The sequence below is a fragment of the Emiliania huxleyi genome (assembly GCF_000372725.1).
Source record: "Emiliania huxleyi CCMP1516 unplaced genomic scaffold EMIHUscaffold_35, whole genome shotgun sequence".
Lineage (NCBI taxonomy): Eukaryota > Haptophyta > Isochrysidales > Noelaerhabdaceae > Emiliania > Emiliania huxleyi.
Window position 1 is genome coordinate 2,501 of NW_005199363.1, and position 20,975 is coordinate 23,475.

General features: G+C 68.5%; 8 protein-coding genes across 8 annotated transcripts; 7 read left to right on the top strand and 1 right to left on the bottom strand.

Moving 5' to 3' along the window:
- Nucleotides 1-3: 3 nt before the first annotated feature.
- On the top strand, nt 4-1,747 carry EMIHUDRAFT_65379 (hypothetical protein; the record flags this gene model as incomplete). Its single annotated transcript, XM_005772768.1, has 7 exons — nt 4-265; nt 425-549; nt 624-833; nt 1,088-1,126; nt 1,191-1,257; nt 1,334-1,448; nt 1,486-1,747. 7 exons carry the CDS (start codon nt 4-6, stop codon nt 1,745-1,747), a joined length of 1,080 nt encoding a protein of 359 aa, XP_005772825.1.
- Nucleotides 1,748-2,463: 716 nt separating this feature from the next.
- EMIHUDRAFT_450912 (hypothetical protein) lies at nt 2,464-3,782 on the top strand. Its single transcript, XM_005772769.1, has 2 exons — nt 2,464-2,527; nt 2,833-3,782. The coding sequence occupies exon 2, from the start codon at nt 3,167-3,169 to the stop codon at nt 3,569-3,571; it is 405 nt and encodes a 134-aa protein (XP_005772826.1). The 5' UTR covers nt 2,464-2,527; nt 2,833-3,166; the 3' UTR covers nt 3,572-3,782.
- An 882-nt stretch (nt 3,783-4,664) lies between these two features.
- EMIHUDRAFT_463851 (phosphatidate cytidylyltransferase) lies at nt 4,665-7,269 on the top strand (the record flags this gene model as incomplete). Its single annotated transcript, XM_005772770.1, has 8 exons — nt 4,665-4,994; nt 5,108-5,286; nt 5,361-5,451; nt 5,583-5,717; nt 5,777-5,786; nt 5,986-6,204; nt 6,829-6,977; nt 7,195-7,269. 8 exons carry the CDS (start codon nt 4,665-4,667, stop codon nt 7,267-7,269), a joined length of 1,188 nt encoding a protein of 395 aa, XP_005772827.1.
- A 1,134-nt stretch (nt 7,270-8,403) lies between these two features.
- EMIHUDRAFT_208225 (hypothetical protein) lies at nt 8,404-9,015 on the bottom strand (the record flags this gene model as incomplete). Its single annotated transcript, XM_005772771.1, has 1 exon — nt 8,404-9,015. One exon carries the CDS (start codon nt 9,013-9,015, stop codon nt 8,404-8,406), a length of 612 nt encoding a protein of 203 aa, XP_005772828.1.
- A 223-nt stretch (nt 9,016-9,238) lies between these two features.
- On the top strand, nt 9,239-10,165 carry EMIHUDRAFT_208226 (hypothetical protein; the record flags this gene model as incomplete). The annotated part of the gene is made up of 1 exon (XM_005772772.1): nt 9,239-10,165. The coding sequence occupies one exon, from the start codon at nt 9,239-9,241 to the stop codon at nt 10,163-10,165; it is 927 nt and encodes a 308-aa protein (XP_005772829.1).
- Nucleotides 10,166-11,796: 1,631 nt separating this feature from the next.
- EMIHUDRAFT_450915 (hypothetical protein) lies at nt 11,797-13,822 on the top strand (the record flags this gene model as incomplete). Its single annotated transcript, XM_005772773.1, has 9 exons — nt 11,797-12,338; nt 12,418-12,459; nt 12,525-12,569; nt 12,647-12,684; nt 12,751-12,844; nt 12,910-12,963; nt 13,225-13,391; nt 13,466-13,517; nt 13,637-13,822. Coding segments are annotated over 9 exons (1,220 nt in total), but the record flags the coding sequence as incomplete, so codon positions are not given.
- A 241-nt stretch (nt 13,823-14,063) lies between these two features.
- Nucleotides 14,064-15,845, top strand: EMIHUDRAFT_450916 (hypothetical protein; the record flags this gene model as incomplete). The annotated part of the gene is made up of 6 exons (XM_005772774.1): nt 14,064-14,552; nt 14,751-14,793; nt 14,866-14,972; nt 15,049-15,405; nt 15,452-15,681; nt 15,755-15,845. The coding sequence occupies 6 exons, from the start codon at nt 14,064-14,066 to the stop codon at nt 15,843-15,845; spliced, it is 1,317 nt and encodes a 438-aa protein (XP_005772831.1).
- A 2,221-nt stretch (nt 15,846-18,066) lies between these two features.
- EMIHUDRAFT_435813 (hypothetical protein) lies at nt 18,067-18,983 on the top strand. Its single transcript, XM_005772775.1, has one exon. The coding sequence runs from the start codon at nt 18,147-18,149 to the stop codon at nt 18,735-18,737; it is 591 nt and encodes a 196-aa protein (XP_005772832.1). The 5' UTR covers nt 18,067-18,146; the 3' UTR covers nt 18,738-18,983.
- Nucleotides 18,984-20,975: the final 1,992 nt, after the last annotated feature.

Genomic DNA, 20,975 nt, shown 5'->3' on the forward strand with positions numbered 1-20,975 from the left:
TGCATGGGCGGCGGCTTTGGAGCGGCGGCGCGCGACACCTTCAAGTACAGCGGCAAGGTGCGCCCGGGCAAGCAGTCTCCAAAGCGGTCGGTGCCAAAGTCGATCTCGAAGCCCGACTACTGGAAGGACGGGCAGCCAAAGGCGCGCGGGCCGATGCTGCCGTGGCAGATCCAGAAGAAGAGCGAGGCCGATATCGAGGGGATGCGAGCGGCGGGCAGGATCGCGCGAGAGGTGCTCGACCTCGCTGGCGCGGCGGTGGCGCCGGGTGCGCCTCGCACGCGCCGCCTGCCCGTGCCGCTGCTCCGCCGCCGCTGCCGAGCTGGCCGCCGCCGCAGCCGCCACAGCCCGCCGCCACAGCTGCCACCGCAGCGGCCACTTCTCCGCGGCACCGCAAGCACACCACTCCCCTCTCCCGCCCGACCAGGTGTGACGACGGAGGCGATCGACGCCCTCGTGCACGAGGCGGCGGTCTCGCGCGGCGCCTACCCCTCCCCGCTCAACTACCACGGCTTCCCAAAGTCTTGCTGCACCTCAGTCAACGAGGCGGGCGTGAGCCGCTACAGCGGCCGGCGCCTGCAGGCTCCCGTCACGCACGCAGCTCACGGCCGCGCGCGGACACGCAGGTGATCTGTCACGGCATCCCGGACTCGTCGAAGCTGCGAGACGGCGCGGCCCGCCCGACACCGCGACGCCACCTCTCCCGCTCCTCTTCAGCCGCCCCGCCGCCGCTGGAACGCCTCTGCACCGCCTCTGCACCGCCAGGCGACATCGTCAACATCGACATCACATGCTACTACGGAGGCTACCACGGGGACTGCTCCGAGACATTCCTGGTGCGACACAGCCGAGAGGCAGCCGAGAGGCCTTAGAGGTGCGGCCGAGGGTGCGGCCGAGGTGCGGCCGAGGTGCGGCCGAGGTGCGGCCGAGGTGCGGCCGAGGTGCGGCCGAGGTGCGGCCGAGGTGCGGCCGAGGTGCGGCCGAGGTGCGGCCGAGGCTCGCCGCGCGACATCTGTGTGTCTCTGTGCGACGGGAGAGGCGCAGGCCACACCCCTCCTGCTCGTACGAGCCTCCTCCTCCTCCTCTGCAGGTTGGCGAGGTGGACGAGGCGGGCAGGCAGCTGGTCAAGGTGACGCCCGGCGCCCGGCGATGTCCACGACATGGCCATGACATGTCCGGGACATGTCCCATAGGTGACGCACGACGCCTGGCAAGCCGCCATCGCGTACTGCGCTCCCGGAAAGGAGTACAAGGGCATCGGTCCGCCGCCCGCCCGCGCCTTTTGGACGGCGGTGGGCGGCGCCTCCTCCACCGCTCTGCCCTTCGCCCGCGCGAGTAGGCGCCATCATCGAGGACTACATCGCCCCGCACGGCTACAGCACCGTGCGAGAGTTTTGCGGCCACGGCGCGGCGAGAGAGGCCTCGCCCGACGGCAGCGCGGGACGGGGCGCGTCACGGGGCGCGCGAGTGTTGAACAGGCGTGGGAAGCGTTTTCCACGAGACGCCGAACGTGATCCACGCGCGCAACAACGAGCCGGGGACGATGCAGGTGGGGCACACCTTCACGATCGAGCCCATGATCTGCGAGGGCGTCGAGAAGCACATCCTGTGGCGCGACGGCTGGACAGCGACCACCAAGGACGGCAAGCGTTCGGCGCAGTTCGAGCACACGCTGCTCGTCACGCCCGACGGCATCGAGGCGCTCACTGCGCGCACCGAGAACTCCACGCCCTTCTGGTGGGAGAAGTGACCGCGGGCCACTCGAGTTATTACCGGAGCGCTGTGGAGCTGGAAGTAGAGCGCGGTTTCCTTACCAGTCGGTCGCGTTCCCGCAACCGTATCTGCGGAGCTGCGGGTACAGTTTACAATGTTACAGTCCGCCACTGCGCACTGGCACTGCGCACACTGGGAGAGCACCGCTGTGGTTTGGCACGTGGCGACGACCGACGTGCCCCCTCCGTGCCCTCCCCGCGGCTCCCCCCACACAGACACCCGCACAGAGCCGCATCAGAGCACAGTGCTCCGCCCCACTCCAGCACGACGAGCGGGTCCTGTCGTGATAGCGCCGACCCCTCGTCCGTCGAGCGTCGTCCTCCGTCTCATCGCGGCACACGGGGATCGGGCGTCGGTCCACGTTCGGGCGGGGTGCGGTGGACCCGTGTGGTAGCTGGTACGAGGTACGTGGACCATAGCAAAGCATGCCGCGCAAAACAAAAGACAAAACCCAGTTGGGCTAAAAGATTGTTTGCGATTCAAAGATCTCTCCATCTCTTCGTCAGCGGGCTGTAGGACCTGAGATTCGTTCCGCGGTCTGAAGCGCTGAAATCCAAACTTTTTTGATAGGAGGGTCGGTACAAAATAGGAGCTCGATCACGTCGCTTCGCGCGACTCTGGCGCGACTCTGCGCGCTGGCGCATGTCCGCGCCAAGGCCGGCGCCCGCGGCGGCGGAGGAGGAGAAGATGTCCATGTTCTCTGCGGCCGACGGGGCCGACGACGGCGGCCACGACCACCCGGAGCTGAAGAGCTTCGGTGACACAATATATGCCGCCTCCCTCATGCCCGCTACACCCCCTCACCCACGCCACACTCCAGCCCCCCCGACCCCCCTGGCGTCGAGGAATCCCGGCATTCGCACGGAGACAACACAGCAGTCGGCCGCGCCGTGCCGCGACGCTTCCTTCTGATCCGCATCCCCCGCCCCACCCAAGGTTATACCTTCGCGCCGCTTGCTCGGCCGTCGAGCTCTGCCACCTCCTCCTTCTCTGGGACCCCACCGCCGTCGCCGCCGCCGGCGGTTGCCCTGCTTGTTGCGACCACTCCGCATCCCTCGCCAGGCGGGGTCCCCTCGCGGGGCGCCGAGCGCGAGGATGCCGCCGAGCGGATGCGGAGGGCTCGGCTCGAGATGCTCGGCGTCCGGCAGCGGCCGCACCCTTTAGGGACGCCGCGGAGTGGGCTCGGGGGCGGGAGGGCGACGGGGCGGTCTTCCCCTACGAACCGCACGCCGCCGCCCAGCGGCGGCCTCTAGCTCTCCGTCTCGGCGGGTGACTCTCTCCCTCGCAGGCACGGATGGGGGCCGCTCCAGGGGATGATGGGTGATTTCATTGGTGATGATTGGGCGGCGGGCATGCGGCGGACGGGTCGATCGCGGTTCATGGCCGTTTGCCCTGGATGTGGTATCCGGGTCAACGGCGCGCATGCGTGCCAGCACCGGCGAGTGGTGCGACTAGCTATTGGCGGCTCGGCCGCGTTCGGTGGCAGAGGAATGCGGGGCTCGTTAGTGCGGCCTGCGCCATTCTCGGGCGGCGCGCAGTTGCTCTGCACGCCGGCCTGCCGCCGGCACCGTTCCTTGGGTTAGGGGCTAGGACACTAGGCAGAGGCATGGGGGCCGGGGCGGGCCGGGGGGCGCCCCCTGTGCCGGCTTGCTGTCGGTGCACGGGACGTCGAGGCACGGGAGCCTCGGGACTCACTGCCCCCGGTGTGTATCATAGTTGTACCATAGTCACGCTCGCTTGCGCAGCGCTCCGTGGTCTCCTTACGCGCCGATCTGACATCACCTGTCACACTTGTCCTTAGAGCGGCGCCGGAGTGAGTGAGTGGGCGCACATAGAGCCGTATCGTACTGAGAGGGGCACGTGCTACGTGCTCATGGTCATGGACTGGCGCGCCGAGCTGAGTGTGTGAGCAGCAGGTGCAGCTGTGAGTACGTCCGATGGTTGCTCTCGTCCGGTGTGAGTTGGGCTGCATTTGGAGCACTTGGAGTGCAGTGTCATTAGACATTAGCGCCGGGGCGGCCGCTCGAGGCCGCGGACGATTGGGATCGGGTTGCGGGCTAGAGAGCCCTAGTCCTGGGGGGTGCGCGTTCGCAGGGAAGGCGTGAGTGCACCTTGGGGGGCACTTGGAGCGAGTGGCAAACGCAAAAAGAAAGAAAGAAAGAAAACAGACACGCCAAACGAGGGATGGGACGAGGACAGGGTCCCCACCTGCACGAGCAGGATTTTGGAAGAACGATCAGGGGGACAGGTGGGGCTCTCCTGCTCCTGACAAGGGACACGACAGGCTCGCAGCGCGGTGCGCGGTGGACTCCCACATCCACTGGCGGTCTCATCTCAGTCTAGCGACCTGCCTCCAGCTTGTCGCTGGCAGTCTCTCCTACCACAGGCACACTGACACAGGGGTGGCAGGGGCGGCGGCACGAGTCTCCCACATACTATGCGGGCCTCACTAGAGGTGCGGCCTGTGCGTGTCCTCGCCCTTGAGGGGGGAGGGGAAGGGGCTGTGTGTCTGTGCATGTGTGTGTGTGTGTGTGTGTGTGTGTGTGTGTGTGTGTGTGTGTGTGTGTGTGCGTGTGTGTGTGTGTGTGCGTGTGCGTGTGCGTGTGCGAGCCGCCCTGAACGCCACGAGCGCGCCGCGAGCGCCGTAGCGCCGGCGAGCGCCGTCGGCAGCGCGCGACCGCCACCCAAAAGCGGAGGTACATCAGGAGCCGCAGCCGGCCTGCTCTATCAGCCCCGCAGCCGCGGTGGCGCGACCGGACCGCGGTCGCTCCAGGCGCCTTTTGGCCCCGGTTCGAATCGCGGTTGGCGCGCGCCCTCGCAAGCCTTGTGTCATGCCGGCGATGTTTTTCTTCTGTGTCCTCTCGCCGCATCGAACGAAGCGCGGGTCGCGAGGCATGGCGGAGCTGCGACGCCGGCGGCCTCCTGCCGGGACCAGCGAGCCGCTGCCCAGCGACGCGTCGGACACCCTCTCCGACACGGACGTCGACTGCGGCGCCAGCTCCGCGTCCGAGACGGACATGGCAGAGCGCGATCCCTCCAGAGAGGCTGGATCGTTTGGGCCAGCCGGCCACACGAGCGGCGAGAACAAGCTGACCAAGCTGGTGAAACGGCTCTTCTTCGGCACCTCGCTCCTCCTCTTCCTCATCTTCGTCTTGTCGCTCGGCCACCTGACCACGCTCGCGATGCTGCTCATCGCGCAGGCGCCGCCGTTCGCTCACACAGCCGTCCGCAGTGCCGCCCGCCGCGTCCACGGTTCCAACGCAGCGCCATCGCAGCGCCGCCGCCTCCTTCGCCGCCGCGCCGCCGCCGGCACCGCCGCGCGCCCGCCCCTCCGCAGGTGCTGATGTTCCGTGAGCTGGTCAACGTGCGGTACAAGACGCGGCTGGTAAAGACCATCCCGTGGTTCCGGACGACGCAGTGGGGCTGGTTCTGGTGCTGCATGGTCTACTCGTACGGCAACTCCTTCTCGCAGGAGAAGCTGCTCTCCCTCATCCGCAGGCGACCGCCCGCCACTCCGTCACTCCGCCACTGCTGCCCCGCTTTGCCCTCTCGCCTCGCCCCTCCCACCTCGCACCTCGCACCTCCCGCAGCCCGACGCTGGTGGGGATGCTGCCCTACGTGCAGCTCCTCTCCATGGCGGCCTACTCCTTCATGCTGATGCTCTTTGTCCTCACCCTCAAGGCGATCTCCCGCCCCTCCCCTCCCGCCCCTCCCGCCCCTCCCCTCCCGCCCCTCTCCTCTCTCCCTCCAGCCCTCCACTGCCGCTGCCACCCTGCCGCCGCCATCCCCCCCCCCCCCCCCTCTGCGGGCAGGCCGGCTACTACAAGTACCAGGTCGGCCAGCTCGCTTGGACGATGGCTGTCATCGTCGTCACCGTCGTGCAAGTCAACTCGTTTACGCAAAACATCTTCAACGGCAGCAGACCCCGCGACCCGCACATCCGCCCCGTGCCCGCGCCCGCTCTAGCGACACGCGGCCGCCCCGCCGCCCCGCGCCCCGCCCACAGGCCTCTTCTGGTTCCTCTACCCCGTCGGCCTCGTCATCTGCAACGACTCGATGGCCTACTTTTGCGGCGCGCTGCAGTAGGGAGTACAGAGAGCACCGCACACAGCAGCGACCCCTAGAACAGCTCCCTCTCCCTGCTTAACGGTCAGCCACCCAGCCCCCGCCCCCCCTGCCCGCGTGACCCTCCCCCCCCTCCCCTTCCCCTTCCAGGCCTCGCTTGGGGCAAGAAGCTCACGCAGAAGCCCTTCCTCGCCATCTCGCCAAACAAGACCTGGGAGGGCTTCTTCGGCGGCGGCATCTGCACCGTCATCTTCGCCTTCTACTTCCCGCTGCTGCTCGTCTCCTACTTCCACCCCACCGTCTGCCCCTGCGAGGCGACACTCCAAAGCCACTCCATAGCCACTCCACACACACGCGCGCCTAGTCCCTGTGCCCGGGCGAGGAGCCTCCTCCACCCCCCCACACACACGCGCCTCCCTTGCCCCCTCCTCACACCGCGGCAAGGGCAAGGGCGCGTCACGACACGTCCCGCGACACGCCTCGTCCCCACACCACGTCCATGACACGTCCCCACGACACGTCCCCACGACACGTCCCCTCCGCAGGCGCTCTTCGACCCGTGGATCGACTGCGAGACGCCGCCGCCCTTCCTGCCGCTGCTGCCGCTCGAGCGCGACTACACAAAGACGCGCCCTCGCGCCCCGCCGCCCCCCGCGCCCCGCCGCCCCCCGGGCCCCGCCGCCTTTCGCGCCCCGCCGGGACTCGCCCGAGGTCACGCCCCCCCCCCCCACCCCCCGCCCCTCTCGCAGTCGCTCCCACTTCGAGCCGCTCCTCTCCTCCGCCCTCGAGTCGTACGACGCGCTGCAGCGGCAGCTGCTCGGCCAGAGCCAGCCGCTGCTCCGCATACAGCTGCACGGCCTCGCGCTCGGCGCGCGCCTAGTCGGACTCGCCTCCGGGAGACGCGCCGCACACGCTGCCGAGACGCACCCGAGCCTCGGCATGTCGCCACCCCGATGCCTCGCCACCCCGCCGCCTCGCCACACCCCGCTGCAGGCGCCTTCGCCTCGCTCGTCGCCCCGTTTGGCGGTTTCTTCGCCTCGGGCATCAAGCGCGCCTACAAGATCAAGGACTTTTCGGCGATCATCCCCGGCCACGGCGGCGTCTTCGACAGGCGCCGCCGCCCCAGCCGCCGCAGCCTGTCGGTCGCGGTTGGATGAGGGGCAGGGTCGAGCCGTCCTGTAGGATCGACTGCCAGCTCATCATGGGCCTCTTCACCTACATCTACACCTCGACGATCGTCGACGGCGGAGGGCTCATCGCGAGGGAGCGCGTGCTCGCGCTCGCGACGGCACCCGCCGCCGTCGGAGGAAGAGGTCCGCCCGCCCCCAGTGAAGATGAGCGGGCTGGCTTGTGGTATAGGCGCTGCCAGCGGAGGAGCGGCTGCTGCTGTACCGAGAGCTGACGGCGTCGCTGCGGGACGCAAAGCTGCTGTAGCAGCTTGCGTGGGGGAGGGGAGGAGTAGGGGACGCTTCGCTTAGGGGGCGGCCCGGGGGTGGGGTGGGGTGGGGTGGCGGGTGGGCAGCCTTCGCTCGTACAAAGCGGGACTGGTCCAGGCGGTGGCTCGGCAGTCGGCAGTCGGTCAGTGGCTCGGCAGTCGGCAGTCGGTGCGGGTTGCGGTTCTGGGTGCGCTGAGCACGCTCTCCGTCTGGGCCGGGGGCGGGCATGCAGGGGCGGGGAGGGCGAGGCACGCGGGGTGTACACTGCTTGGTGGCGAATCGGCTTTGGGTCGCGATCTGCCGCGGGCCTCTGGCGGCGTGTGCACTTGTGCTGAGCCTTGCACAGGGGGCGGGAAGGGGGAAGGGGGGGGGGGGGGGTATGGGCGGGATGCGTGGCGCGGCTGAGGTATTGGGGCGGCAGGGACCGCATCAGAGACGGCTGGCGACGGAGGCGCGGGCAAGAGCAGTGCAGTGCACCCGAGAACGCACACAGCTCGTTGGCCGTGTTGATAAATGGCTGTACGTGTGTGTGATGCGCTGATGACTCTTTCTCTCCACTGACTCCACTCTCCGTATATAGTCTATCTTGATCTCCCTGTCTGCATATACATGCGATGTCGCTGCACTATAAGGGGATGAGGGATGTGATGCGCAGAGACCCCCGTCTGCGCTCTGCCACGTCCGCCAGCCAGCCTCTGGCAGAGCGCTCTGCCTCTGGCAGTGCTCTGGCCCTTTTGGCCCCCCACGCGGCTGCTCGCTGGTGCGCCTGGGCGCTGGGGCCTGGGGCGACGGCCTGGCCACCTGAGAGGTGCGGCACCTGTGGGCCGTGGGCCCACAGGTGCGGCCCCCGGGCTTGCGTCCTTGGGAGCAGTTCCAGTTGAGGAAGTGCACACACGCGTTCGCCCGGCCGTTGCGCGTTGGAGCACTTGGATTGCGGCTGCCCGCAACTTGCAAGTTTTGGGGTCGTCGCGAAGACGGATCAGGTAGAGGGCAAGTGCACTCTCTGCAGAGCTCTGCCAGAGCTCATAGCTCAAGCGGGGGGCCGGCGCGGCTCTCGTCTTACTTACACGCCTTGGTGAGCACACAACTGTGTGTAGACTGTGTATAATAACGTACAGACCGGAGAGAGAGATCAAGGCTTGAAGTAAATGATAAACTCGGGGTACGTCTGGGCGCGATCGTAGACGATGAACTCGCGGTGGACCTGGCTCCCGCCCGACGCTACAACCGAGTCGTGGGGCAGACCTGGCTGCCGATCCGGTGCTCGGCGCCATTGTGTCTGGCTTCGCGCGCTGGTGTGAAAGGCGTGCCCAAGCAGAACTCGGCTGTATATGATCGTGAACTCTCCACTGCTGTTCGGTTGTTTCGTGTACTGCATCGACTTGCAGCTGTTCTCCGCAAAGTAAGTGCCAGCGCCGTACAGTCCGCCCATGTCTGCCACGCGCTCGTCGAATCCCCATCGCGAGATCAACCTGGCTGTCGTTGGATCGGTGCCGTGGAATAGATAGATCTCGTTCAGGCTGGCGTCAAGCATCTCATGCCTCGGAATGGCAATCGCAGGGACCGCGCCGCCGGGAAGTCCGGCGAGCTGGCTCATCTCGGCGCGTTTGGTGCAGTACGACTTCCAGAGCAGCGTGTTCTCGACCCGCTCTACCTTGGTCACCGTTGCACCTCGAAGACCTGGCCTTCCCTGGCACCCCGCTGCGTGACCATTGAGCGGAGTCGTACGCAGCAGCACCTGCATCTTCGACTTGACATGCAACGTTGGTTTGATTCCGAAATGAGGTTGTGAGTTGGAAAGGTCTTGGTGGGTCCAGTAGGAAGGGAGCTGAAACGCGAGGTCAAAGTAGGTGGTGTGGCGCAGCTGTTGCCGAAGCGCCTCTAGTTTGGCCACCTCTGCAGCCCTGACAGCAGCCTCTGCCAGGAGCTCGCGCTTCTTCTTGGGGTGGGCCTTTGAGGAGCTGCGGATGGCGGGCTACATCGGCGCCAAGGGGATGACGTCGCGCGACTTTCTGGACCGGCATCAGGCGGGCTGCTCCAACTTTGCGGGGCTCGACTTTTCGGGCGAGGACTTTTCGAACATGGTGCTGAACGGCTGCAACCTGAGCGGCTGCGTGCTCGAGGGCGCCATCTTTGACGACGCGCAGCTGACGAATGTGGACTTGACTCGCGCCAACCTGTCGAGTGTCAGTCTGCGGGGCGCTGCCTTGAGCGGGTGCAAGCTCGTGCGCTCGTGGGCCCAGGGCAGCAAGCTGAGCAATGCGAGTCTCTCCACCTGTGAGTTGGCCAGCTCGAACCTCTCAACGAGCGACCTGAGCGACGCGAGCCTGGCCAAGTGTAATCTCACGCAGGCTGAGCTAGTTGGCACCAAGCTTCACCGCACCACGATGGCGGACACCGACTTCTCGAAGGCCAGGGTGGATAACAGCGATTGGCGAGGCGCTCGCTTCAAGGTTGCGTGCAACTTTTCGGACACGGCAATCCGGCAGTGCATCTCTTTGGCGGAGCTCAAGGCTGGCGGGCTGGTTCAGGGGATGAACACCATGGGCTACTCAATCAGCGAGATGAAGGCGGCGGGCTACTCGGTGCAGGAGGCCAAGGCGGCGGGCTACTCAATCAGCGAGGCGAAGGCGGCGGGCTACTCGGTGCAGGAGGCCAAGGCGGCGGGCTACTCAATCAGCGAGGCGAAGGCGGCGGGCTACTCGCTGCACTCGCTCAAGGAGATTAAGGCGGCGGGCTACTCGTGCAGTGAGGCAAAGGCGGAGGGCTACAAGCCCTTTGAGTGCCGTGAGGCTGGCTACTCTTACGAGGAAGGTCGCGTGGCCGGCTATCGCTGGGACGACAAGGAAATTTGGTATGGACGTTATGATCACGACTACAACCGGTGGCTCTGAATTGGAAGAGTGTCACACACACCCACAGTCATTGGAAGAGAACCCGACGTGATTTCTTTTTCCCCAACCGTAGCCCATCATCTCGCAAGCACTCAGCCCATCAGCGCCTTTCGCGCCGCCGCCGCCGCTGCCCTGCCTCCGCGCTCGATGGTGCTCGGCCCGCTCGTGAGCGCCTATTCGCGGAGCCTCGCGGTGGCGCCGCTCCCCACCAAGAGCCTGCTCGCCGCGGTCATCGCGATTGGCGGCGACGCGGTGGCGCAGCTTTCCGATGGCGGAGGCGCGGGCGAGGCCAAGGGCCTCGACGTGGAGCGAGCGGTCGCCTTTGGCATCTTTGGCGCGAGCTACACGGGCGCGTTCCAGCACCACCTCTTCGACTGGCTCTCCTCCAACTGCCACGGCCACACCCTCGCGCGCCTCTGCTCCGCCTCTCCCGCGGCGGAGTGGGTCGGATGGCTCGGGGCGGCGATGGAGCGCACGCTGCTGAACCAGTGAGCGCCGCGCGCCAGCCCCGCCGCGCCCCCCGCCGCGCCCCCTTGACACGCCGGCCAGCGCACGCGCCGCCCCGACCCCTCTGCCGCCGCCCCGCCCCCCGCTGCCGCGAAGATCTACGCCCTTAGCTAGCATAAATGTCTACGCCCTTACCGCCGCCCCTCCCCGCCCCGCAGGCTGATCATCATCCCGCTGCTCTACCTGCCCTACTACTTTCTGGTCTCTGGCATGGTCAAGGGCCACTCCCCGCGCGCGATCGTCGCCTCTGCACGCCGCCGCTACCTGCCCCTCCTGCGCCGCAACTGGGCCTTCTGGGTGCCGGTCCAGTTTTCCTTTTCCCCGAGGGGGCGCAGGTCATGTGCCGGGGCGAACCCCCGCCCCCCCCCCCACAATCCGAGACGCTGGCTCTTGCCCAACCCGGACCCCGCCCCAACCCACCCCGCAACAGCACAAGCCGCTGACCCGGCCCCCTTCCCCCTGGCAGGTGGACCCGCAGCACCTCGTCCTCGCCACCTGCCTCGCCGGGCTCGCCTGGAACGCGCTCCTCTCCTCCCTCACCTACCGCCACCCGCGCCGCGGTGCTCAGCCCCTCGTCGCAAACTGAGCAGCAGCAGCAGCTGCTGCTGTAGCAGCCGCCGCCGCCGCAACAGCCGCCGCCGCAGCAGCAGCCGCCGCCGCAGCAGCAGCCGCCGCCGCCACCGCAGCAGCAGCAGCAGGAACAGCGGGCTGCACTGAGCGGTTGGGCCAGGCCCCGCCGACAGAGGGGGGGGGCCACGGGAACGGACCATGCCGCGAGGGCGCGCAGAGACGCTGTTGACGCTATTATTGCGCCGCCCCTCAGCTCGAGGGAGTGGGGCGCCGTACGTACAGACCGTGTGCCGTGTACCGCTTGTGCCGCTGCAGCGAGGGGCGCCGGGCGTAGCGCCCGTGCTCGCTGTCTCGTTTGCAGCCGTGTGTCGCCGTTCAGGGCGCCGGGCACGCCTTAGGGGGGCGTGCGCCGTGATGCTCGGGCGACCCCAGTCTATTATTTCAACGAGCCAAATCGAGAGAGATGAACAATTCTTACGCGCAAATTCTTTTCTCTTTAGCGACTCTCTCCACGCAGGCGATCACCCCCCGTCGAGCTTGGCTCCGCCGAGGTGCGATGTCTGGCCTGGCGCGTCCGCCGCCGCGTCCGCCGCCTCTGCTGTGGCGGCGCAGGCCTGCGCTGTCTCGCCGCCTCGTCTCCGTCGCCCGGCGCACCGCTGCCACCACCTCCTCCTCCTCCTCCGCCGCCGCCACCACCGCTACCACCACCGCCTCCTCCTCCTCGTCGGCCGCCGGTCCCTCGCAGCTCCACCGCCAGATGCTGCGCCTCGTCGAGCTGACGCAGCCGACGGCGAGGCAGGCAAAGGAGCGCGAGCTGGCGGCGTGGTGGACGGCAAAGGCGGTGCGCGAGGCGGCCCCCGGCGCGACGGTGCACATCTTCGGCTCCACCGCCACCGGCTGCCAGCTGCCTGGCTCGGACCTCGACCTGGTGGCCATCAGGGCGCCGAGCCGGCGGAAGAAGGGCGTTGCGCCGGAGTCTGCTGCGGAGCTGGCGCCGCACAGCCGGGCCTTTGAGCAGCTGCGCAAGATCCAGAGGCGGGTCCGCGCGTCGGGCGTGGCGGACCAGCGCGACCCGCTGGTCGTCATCCGCGCAAAGGCGCCTCTCCCTCCCGCCTCTCCCTCCCGCCTGCGGCGAGACGGCGAGAGAGTCTCTTCACCCGTCGCCGCTGCGACAGGTGCCTCTCCTCCGCTTCAGCGAGAAGCGGTCTCTGCTCTCGGTGCCGCTCCGCCTCCTCCGTGCACCCAAGGAACCAGTTCCAGCACCCTCCCGAGCCGCGAGTAGGTGGACCTCTCGTGGAACGCGACCGACGGCCTGCGCAACTCACAGGCGGCCCGCGGCGAGGAGGGGAGGAGTGCGGCCAGCTGACTGGCGACTAGCTGGCTCACTGCCACCGCGCCTCGCAGGCGATCCGCTGCGCCATGGAAGCGCGGCCGGAGCTGAGGCGGACGCGTGCGGGGCGGCGAGGCGTCGGGCCCTCTCTCCCGGAGAGACGTCTGTCCGGGGATAGGCCGCTCATGCTCTGCGTCAAGGCGCTGCTGCGACAGCGCGGCCTCAACACGACGGTCGAGGGCGGGATCGGCTCCTACCTCCTCTTCGCCATGGCGCCGTCTCTCCTCCCGGGGAGAGGGAGTGGCGCCGGGCCCTGACTCTGGCCGGCTGCTGTCAGGTGCTCGAGCATTTCGAGCCGCGTGCGCGGCTGGAGGCGGTGCGGAGGGAGGCGGTGCGGAGGGCCAAGGCGGCGCAGAGGGCGGCGGCGGCGGCGGACGACGAGGTGGCGGAGGTGGTGGAGCTGGCGGTGGAGGCGGCTGGGACAGAGGCGGCCAAGGCGGCCGAGGCGGCGGAGGCGGCCGAGGCGGCGGAGGCGGCCGAGGCGGCGGAGATTTCGGAGGTGGCGGGGGCGGTGGAGGCGGCGGAGGCGGCCGATGCGGCGGAGGCGGCGGAGGCGGCGGAGTGGCGGTCTCAGCTAGCGGCGACGCGCGAGAAGAGCAAGGAGGAGCAGGCGTCGCTGCGCGTCGTCCGCGCCGTAGAGGCGGGAGGAGAGGCGGCGATCCAATGCCTCCTCGGCGCGAGCGACGAGGGAGGAGGAGGAGGAGACGCCACCGCGGAGTGCCGCGACTTGGGCGCGCTGCTGGTCGGCTTTCTCGAGCGGTGCGGAGAGAGGAGACGAGGGGCGCACGATGACCCCGCTGCGCGCCTCGAGCCGCGGCTTCTGCCTCGGGTAGGCACCGGTCCGAGGCGGGGCCGCTCTGCATGGCCGACCCGATGGCGCCCGAGGTGGACTTGGGCGCGAAGGCGAGTTGGGGCGAGGGAGGAAGGGGGCGAGGGGCACAGGGGCGAGCGGGCGAGTTGAGCGTGTGGAGTGACTTGGCCCCTCCCTCTCCCCGTCGCGGCAGGCGTGGCGGGTGGAGGAGGTGCGGCGCGCCTTCGGTGCGGCGGCCGACTCGCTGCAGCTGCAGCCGTGCCTGTCCGGCGTGCTGCTGGGCTGGCCGCGCGGCGGCATGATCGACGGGCGAGTGATTTGCCTCGGGCCCCGTCGAGTGGTCGTGCCAGGGGGGGGAGTCGGCGACGTTGTCCCGTAGGCAGCGCGAGTTTGCGCGCCTCTTCGGCCTCGCAAGCGGCGCGGGCAGGCGGAGAGGCAGGCGCATCGCCGCCACCCCATCGGCCGGGAACGAGGGCGAGCAGGGAGGGACGGAGCAGGGAGGGACGGAGCAGGGAGGGACGGAGCAGGGAGGGACGGAGGAGGGAGGGCGGGTGTTCGATGCCCTCGGCCTGGACGTGGCGAGATGCGCCCACGGCATCTCCGCCTCGGACGAGGGGGCGATGAACTCGAAGGTGCGGAGAGCCTTGCGGAAGGTGCGCCAGCGCGAGGAGTTCGCCGCGGCCCTCGAGACGGGCCGGTGGTCGAGCAGCGCGCGGCACATGCTCAAAGGCAAGAGGGGCCGAGGCTTGTGGCAAGAGCTCACCAACCCAAAGGGGCTGAGCAGCGCCTTCGCCGCCGCTCTCTGCGCGCGGCTCGGCCTCACTCCCGACGGGCTCGCGGCGGCGCTGCAGCGCGCCGCCGCGGCGGAGCCGCCCGTGAAGAAGGCTGCGGAGGCGGAGGCGAGGCCGGCCGAGCCTGGCGCGGGAGGGGGAGGGGGACGGGCGGGCGGCGCCTCCTCCTCGCCGCGGTGTGGGGACGAGCCGCGCCTGCCGGTGGCGGGAGGAGGGTGGGTGGAGGCGTCCGCTTTGCCGCCGTGGCGGGGCGAGGAGGAGCCGCCGGATCCGCCGCCGCAGCGGCCGCCGCTGACCGCGCGGCCGGTGCCGGAGGAGGTGCGTTGGCTGCGGGGCGAGGGCGAGGGCGGGGCGGGGGAGGAGGGCAGGGGCGAGGGGGCGTCGTCTCTCGGTGCGGGGCCGGGGCGGGGGGCGGGGCGAGGGCGCGAGTCGCAGGGGGAGGTGCAGACGGGCTGGGGCGTGCAGACGGGCTGGGGCGCAGGAGGCTTCGCGGCGGTCGCCGGCCGCCTCTTGCAGCGCTTCGCCTCGCTGCTGCCCGAAGGGCTGGCGCCGCGTCCCGGTCCGGTGGGGCGGGGCGCGCGGCCAGGCCAGGACGCGGCGGCGGGCGGCGAGGGAGGTGGCCGAGGAGCAGCGGGCGTTGGGCCAACCGAGCAGGGCCCCCCCGCGCCGGCGACCGCGCTGGTGGGAGACTGGGCGGAGCTGCGGGCAGCGATGCCGCGGTGCGTCCCCCACGGCTGGGTTGACGCTTTCCCAGCCTCTCAGCACCCTCTTATAGGAGCCGCGGCGCCGCGAACCCTCGCCGGCGCGGCAGCAGAAAAATGCGCGGAGGATGGCGGAGTTCATCGAGCGCAAGCAGGCGGGGCTGCCGAGGACCCCCCTACCCGAGCGGGCGGCGGTGGGCGACGGGCGGGACGTGAACGCCACGAGCGTCATCTATCTGGTGAAGGAGGTGCTGCGGGCGCAGGCGCGCGTGGAGGGCGTCGAGCAGGGGAGGTACAGCGAGAGGCTCAAGCAGAAGGTGCTGAAGAGGGTGAGGGGCGGCGGCTCTTCCTCGAGCCCTACGAGAACCGCACGGTTCGTCTTTCGGCTCGAGGACACGGGCACCGGCAGGACCTTCGAGGCGGCGAGCACAACGCTGCGCGACGCAAAGGCGCTCGAGCTCTCCGCAGCGGTGATGGGTGGGCGGCGGCTCTCACCCCGCTCTTGCCTGAGAATAGGGGTCCGCGTTCATGCAGTGCTACGATCACTGGCGGGCGAGTGCCGCCGCCGCCGAGGAGGGAGGCGAGGAGGGCACGCCTTTCGGCGAGGGGGGTGGCTGCGGGGGCGTTGTGACGCCCAGCCTCGAGGCGCTCGAGGCGGGTTGGGACAGCGCTGCGCGGTGGGAAGAGGGGCAGAGGGCAGCGCTGCACGGAACCATGAAGCTGCCGAGAACGGAGCGCCCTCTCGAGTCAGTCGAAAATTCCGCAAGTGGGCCGAGCCTCTAGAGGAAATGATATATAAAGAGCCGTAGATTGATATAGAAAGGCGAACGCGAAGAACATAGCCTGGCTCGAACTGGACACCAAAACGCGGTACCATGGGTGGACCGGCGAGACAGAAAAGAGTTTTTAAATGAAGTTGAAGAGATGACGGTTAACGCGCGCGAGCGACACACACAGACACACACATCTCGAGTCAGCGTACGGCACTACGCTACTCAGGGCCACGCCCCCCCCCCCCCCCCACCACCACCACCCACGGTACAGAGGAAGAGAGAATCACTGTCAGCGTCGTGATTTCTTGTTCGATAGGGAAAGCATTGATGAGCCGAAAGTTCGAAATTGAGGAGGGTTCCAAGCGAACCAGTTTAGACCAGTTTAGACCACTGCTAAACACGAACCAGATTAGTCCTGTTTACGATAAACTGGGTCTAAACCTGGTATGGCTAATGGGGTTCCTCCCCCCCCCTCGCCCCCGCGTAGCGCGCACCTCCCTCCCCCCCGCCTAGCTCCCCTGCTCTGAGAGAGACGCGGCTCTCAGCGGCACGCGCAAGCGTCAGCGGCCTTGCTTCTTCTCGCGCTGGTCGAGGTTGTGCATGGCAATCTTGAGGGTCCACGGACCACGCGGCCGCGTCGAGGACTCTTCCGACAGCTTCGCCGTGTCGAAGATCTGCTTGCAGAAGCCGCAGCGCGTCCCCTCATCTTTCGCGCGGTACGTCGGGAGCGAGGCCAGGAACATCGCCTGCAAGCATTTGGTGAGGGGCAGTGAGTACCACTGCTCAACCAAACACCACTTCTACTAGCACCTTTGCGGCCGTTGAAATCAACGCGCTTCCGCTTCTTGCCAGGCGCAGGCGCCGCCAGCTGGTCTGTCGCCGCGCCCGACGTCGCGCCCTAACACCGACCGTGCGCCTGATCGGCGAGGCTGTTGTTGCGCGGTGCAAGTGTGCCAGGTGTGCTGTCCGGCCCGAGGCAGAGGATGGCGGCTGCACGCTGCCGCTTCCGCAGCCACAGCGCGGCCGCGGCGGCGGAGCTAGCTAGGGGCGCCCTAAACCGGGTCTAAACCTGGTATGGCTAATGGGGTCCCCCACCCAGGCCGAGCCCTGTTTAGACCCAGTTTATCGTAAACAGGACTAATCTGGTTCGTGTTCAGCCGTGGTCTAAACTGGGTCTAAACATGGTCTAAACTGGTATGTATGTATGTAGGAAGGTGAAGAACTAAAAACTGGTTCGCTTGATACCCTCATAAATTGCAAGCACGCACGCAGTCCGTTATAACCGACAACCGCTCCAACCGCCCTGGCCCGGCCATGCTCTTCGACCGCTCGCAGCCGGCACCCTTCCGCATTGACATCCCCGTCGACGACCTCCTGCCCGCGCACCCTACGCCAGACGAGGTAGCGGCTGAGAAGCGTGCAGTCCTCTCTGCTCCTCGCACTGCCAAGTCCCCGGAGGCTCTGGCGCGCGCAGAGAAGCTTGGGGCACTGCTCCATGAGAATCACCTTTTGGCAGTGCAGCAGCGCGCCGCCCGCGAGAGTGAGCGCGCTCGTGAGGCAAAGGCTCGCCGCCTTCGGCACGAGGAGTCGGAGCGGCAGCGGCTGCAGGCGATAAACACCCCTCAGCCTCGAGCCCCTCTGGACTCTAGCCCCACATCCGTTTGTCGGCCACCCACCCGCCGCAGGCACGCCTCGACCGCGCCGCGTCCCGTGACAAGTCCCACGGCGAGGCCAAGGCGTCCGAGGCCGCGCTCAAGGCCCTGCTCCGCACGCAGAGGGCGGAGGAGGCGCGAAAGGCACGGATTGCCGCCGAAGAGGCGCGGTCGGAGAAGCTGGCCTCCCTCTCGGCTCGCGTGGAGGAGTCGGTGGAGCGCAAGTCCAAGCTGGTGGCGGCGACGCAGGCGAAGAATGCATACCTCGTCAAGCGCGCCCTCGCCGTCGTGGCCGCCCACAAGGAGCAGCAGCGCGAGGCCTCGCAGGCTTCCGCCCTGATGCTCGAGACCAAGTGCTGCGCTGCCGCAGAGCGGCGGCACGCGTCGTTCGGCTGCAGGACCACCTCGGCCTCGCGCGCCGAGGTGGTCAAGGCGGCGGTCGAGGCGACCAAGCTCGAGCAGGCCCTCCGCACCAAGCGAGCTCTCGAGGCGGCGGCCGAACGCCGGGAGGAGGCGCTGTCCCGGCGGATCGACAAGGCGCGCGATGAGCTATCGCGCGTGCAGGCTGCTTCGGAGAGCAAGGAGGCCGCGAAGGCGGCGCAGCTTGCCGCCACACGCCGCTCGCACTTTGCCAAGCGCAACGATGCTGAGGTGGCCAAGCACTTTGCGCGGCTCCGGCCGACGCCCCCAGTGGCTTTTGAGATTACGGTTGGTGACGGGCCGCCCGCGCGCACCTTGCCGGCGGCGCTCATCACCCGGCTCCAGATCAAGACGCGCCGGTCCCCCATGGCCCCGGCCACCGACCTCGACACGCGCAAGTCCATCACGGCGGGCGCGCGCGTCGCCTTTGCCCGCAAGGACCTCGCCGCGGTCGAGGCGGCGCTCGCCGCCACCAAGGCCAAGGCGGCCGCACTCAAGACTGCCACCGAGGCGGCGGGCCGGCGCGGCGCCGCCATCGCCCGCTCCGCAATCCTCGCACGCGCCGCTAAGGCCAAGGCGACGAACGCGCTAGTGGACCGGGCCGCCATCCGACGGGGCGCCTCCCGCGCGGCTAAGAGCACGCGCCTCGGCCGCAAGGCGCTATGCGCGCAGGCCGCTTCGGGCCGCCGGGCCGCGGGCCTCGTCGCGAGGGCGGCCAAGGCAGGCACGAAGGAGCGCGCCGCCGCGTTCAAGGCTAAGCGCGAGGCCATGGACGCCGCCCGCGCGGAACGCGGCCACGCCCTGCACCGCCGCACCCTCGCTGCACATGCGGCTGCCGCAACGCTCCTCGCGCGGAAGGCGTCCGCCCCCACGACTCGCCGCAAGAACCTGCCCTCGGACGAGCGGCGGGCGGCCAAGGCCGAGTCCGCCGCCAAGCCGTCGTGCTCGGTGGCCTAGCCCCGACGGTCGATCACGCGCGCGTCGACTCTCAGCGCCTCGCGCGATTGGTAACGGCACAGCTGCGGCAAAAGATTGCTGTGGTCAGCCGGGGGCGGGGCGTGAAATCCGTGACCCCAGTGAATATAACGTGGCACTGTGACCACACAGAGTTCAGAGAGAGAGAGTGGGGAGAGTGCCACTTGATGACGAGTCGTGAGCGACGCGCAGTTTAGAGTTTTCTCTCTTCGTTGAGGCTAGTCTCTCTCGCTCGTGTCTCGAGCGGTCGAGGGACTGATGGGAGAGAATGGGACTCGACACGCGTCTACTTTTGCTGCTTGCTCTCTTGGCACTCCGCTTGGCTTCGAGTCTGCGCGTTGAGAGCGTTCCCTGGGCGTTCAGCTCCAGCTGTGACAAGGTGTGTCTCGCCGCACATTTAGATGCGTTTTTTTACCCAGAATCTCGACTCGCAGCTCGACAGATACGAATTGACACTCGCACCGAGGAGGAGGATAACGGGCAGACGTACAGCGAAGGTTTTGCCGCCGCTGCGGCCTCGCTGCCATCCTCGCCGCGGTTGACCGAGCCACGCTCGAGTAGGCTACAGCCGGCTGCCTCGCCCCATGCCGCGCCCTGCGGGCTCGGGGCGCCCCGGCTGGCGAGAGAGAGGTCGTGCTGCAGCAGAGCCATCGCTTCACCCAGCGCATCGGCTTCGCTCTCCTCTGAGTCGCTCTCCTCTGAGTCGGACGGTGGCATGAGCCCCGCTGTCGGGCTCTGGTTGCCGAGGCCGCGCGTGCCACGCGCCCAGCGCCAGTCGGCGTCGCTGTTGCCGTCGGCCGCCGCAAAGAGCTGGGCTCGCGATGGCACCTCACGGACGCAAGAGACGAGCTGCGCCGCCCACGTGACGTGCGGCTCCGCCGCGAGCACGTGCCGCCGCATAGTCTCGGCCGGGCCGTCTCGCAGGCAGCGCTTGCAGCGGGCGAGCTCCGCCTTTTTTCGCTGCATCGCGGAGAAGGCTGCAAGCGGGCACTCGAGCTCGCAGGCGGCGCAGCGTGGCATAGCCTCGGCGGCACGAGTGAGCGCAGCGTCGACGAGTCGTCGCGAGCTGTGTGGCACCTAGTCGTGGCTGGTCGAATTCTTTATTTTTTGGTGGCGATCGCTGTACTTCATGGCGCCCTCAAAGTGGGGCTGGCTGACTCGCCAGAGGTCGATACTCTGGACGACCCATAGGATGCCACGAATGCCTGAAGGAGAGGGAGGCGAGGCCAGAGGCAGGCTCAGCTCTTTCGGGTGATCTCGCTTTGGTGGCCGAAAGGATCCGATGGTCCTGTCACATTCGCGTTCCGACTCGTGGGAGTAGAAGATTGCGGGGGGGGGATCGAGTCAACGCTTCCTTGTAGTACAGCGGACCGCCAGGCTCGCCGGCAGCAACCGCAGGGAGGCACAGCATATCAGGCACCAGTCTTCTGGAGAGCTCAACAGCTGCAGCCGCGATGGCAGAGTCGGCCGCGGCTCGAGCCAGCAAGCAGCTTTCTCTCTGTCTCTTTCTTGGATTCATTCAACAAATTCAGAACCAAAAAAACATCTTCAGCGAAAAATTATTTAGAAATAAAAGGCAAAAAAGGAATCCCTGTGGGAGGACGAAAACGGAAAGTGCAAAGAAGATCACACATTTGCCGCATACCCCACAACACGAATCGCAAAAACGCTATTGCAATAAAAGCACACGTAATCTACACACTGATCATCCCGCCGCGGCCGCTCGGCGCATCGGACCCCTCGCCCCCGCCGGCTTCACCGCCACCCCCGCCAGCGCCGGCGAGACCGCCCTCGCCCCCGCGCCGCCCGCGCCGCCCGCACCGCCGCCGCCCCCCCCACCCGCGCCGGATCCGCCGCCTGCGCCCCCACCCGCGCCACCCTCGCCGCCGGCACCTCCCGCTACACCACCCTCGCCGCCCTCACCGCCCCATCCCCCGCCACCGCCGAGCCCGCTGCCGTCGCCGGAGCCATCCCCTCCCTTGGCAGTGCCGCCGTTCCCTCCCTCGCCGCCAGCCCCGCCGGCGCCGCCGCCGCCCCCCCCTCTGCCCGAGCCGCCGCCGCTGCCGCCGCCCTCGCCGCCCTCGCCCCCTGCGCCCCCGATGCCGCCACCCGCGCCACCGTCGCCACCGTCCCCGCCGTCGCCGCCCCCACCTCCGACGCCGTCACCGCCGTTGGCCGTGCCGCCGGTACCTCCAGCGCCACCCGCGCCGCCCGCGCCGC

Coding starts and splice junctions, on each gene's coding strand:
- EMIHUDRAFT_450912 (XM_005772769.1), top strand. CDS start 3,167: ATGTGGTATCCGGGTCAACGGCGCGCATGCGTGCCAGCACCGGCGAGT.
- EMIHUDRAFT_435813 (XM_005772775.1), top strand. CDS start 18,147: ATGGCCCCGGCCACCGACCTCGACACGCGCAAGTCCATCACGGCGGGC.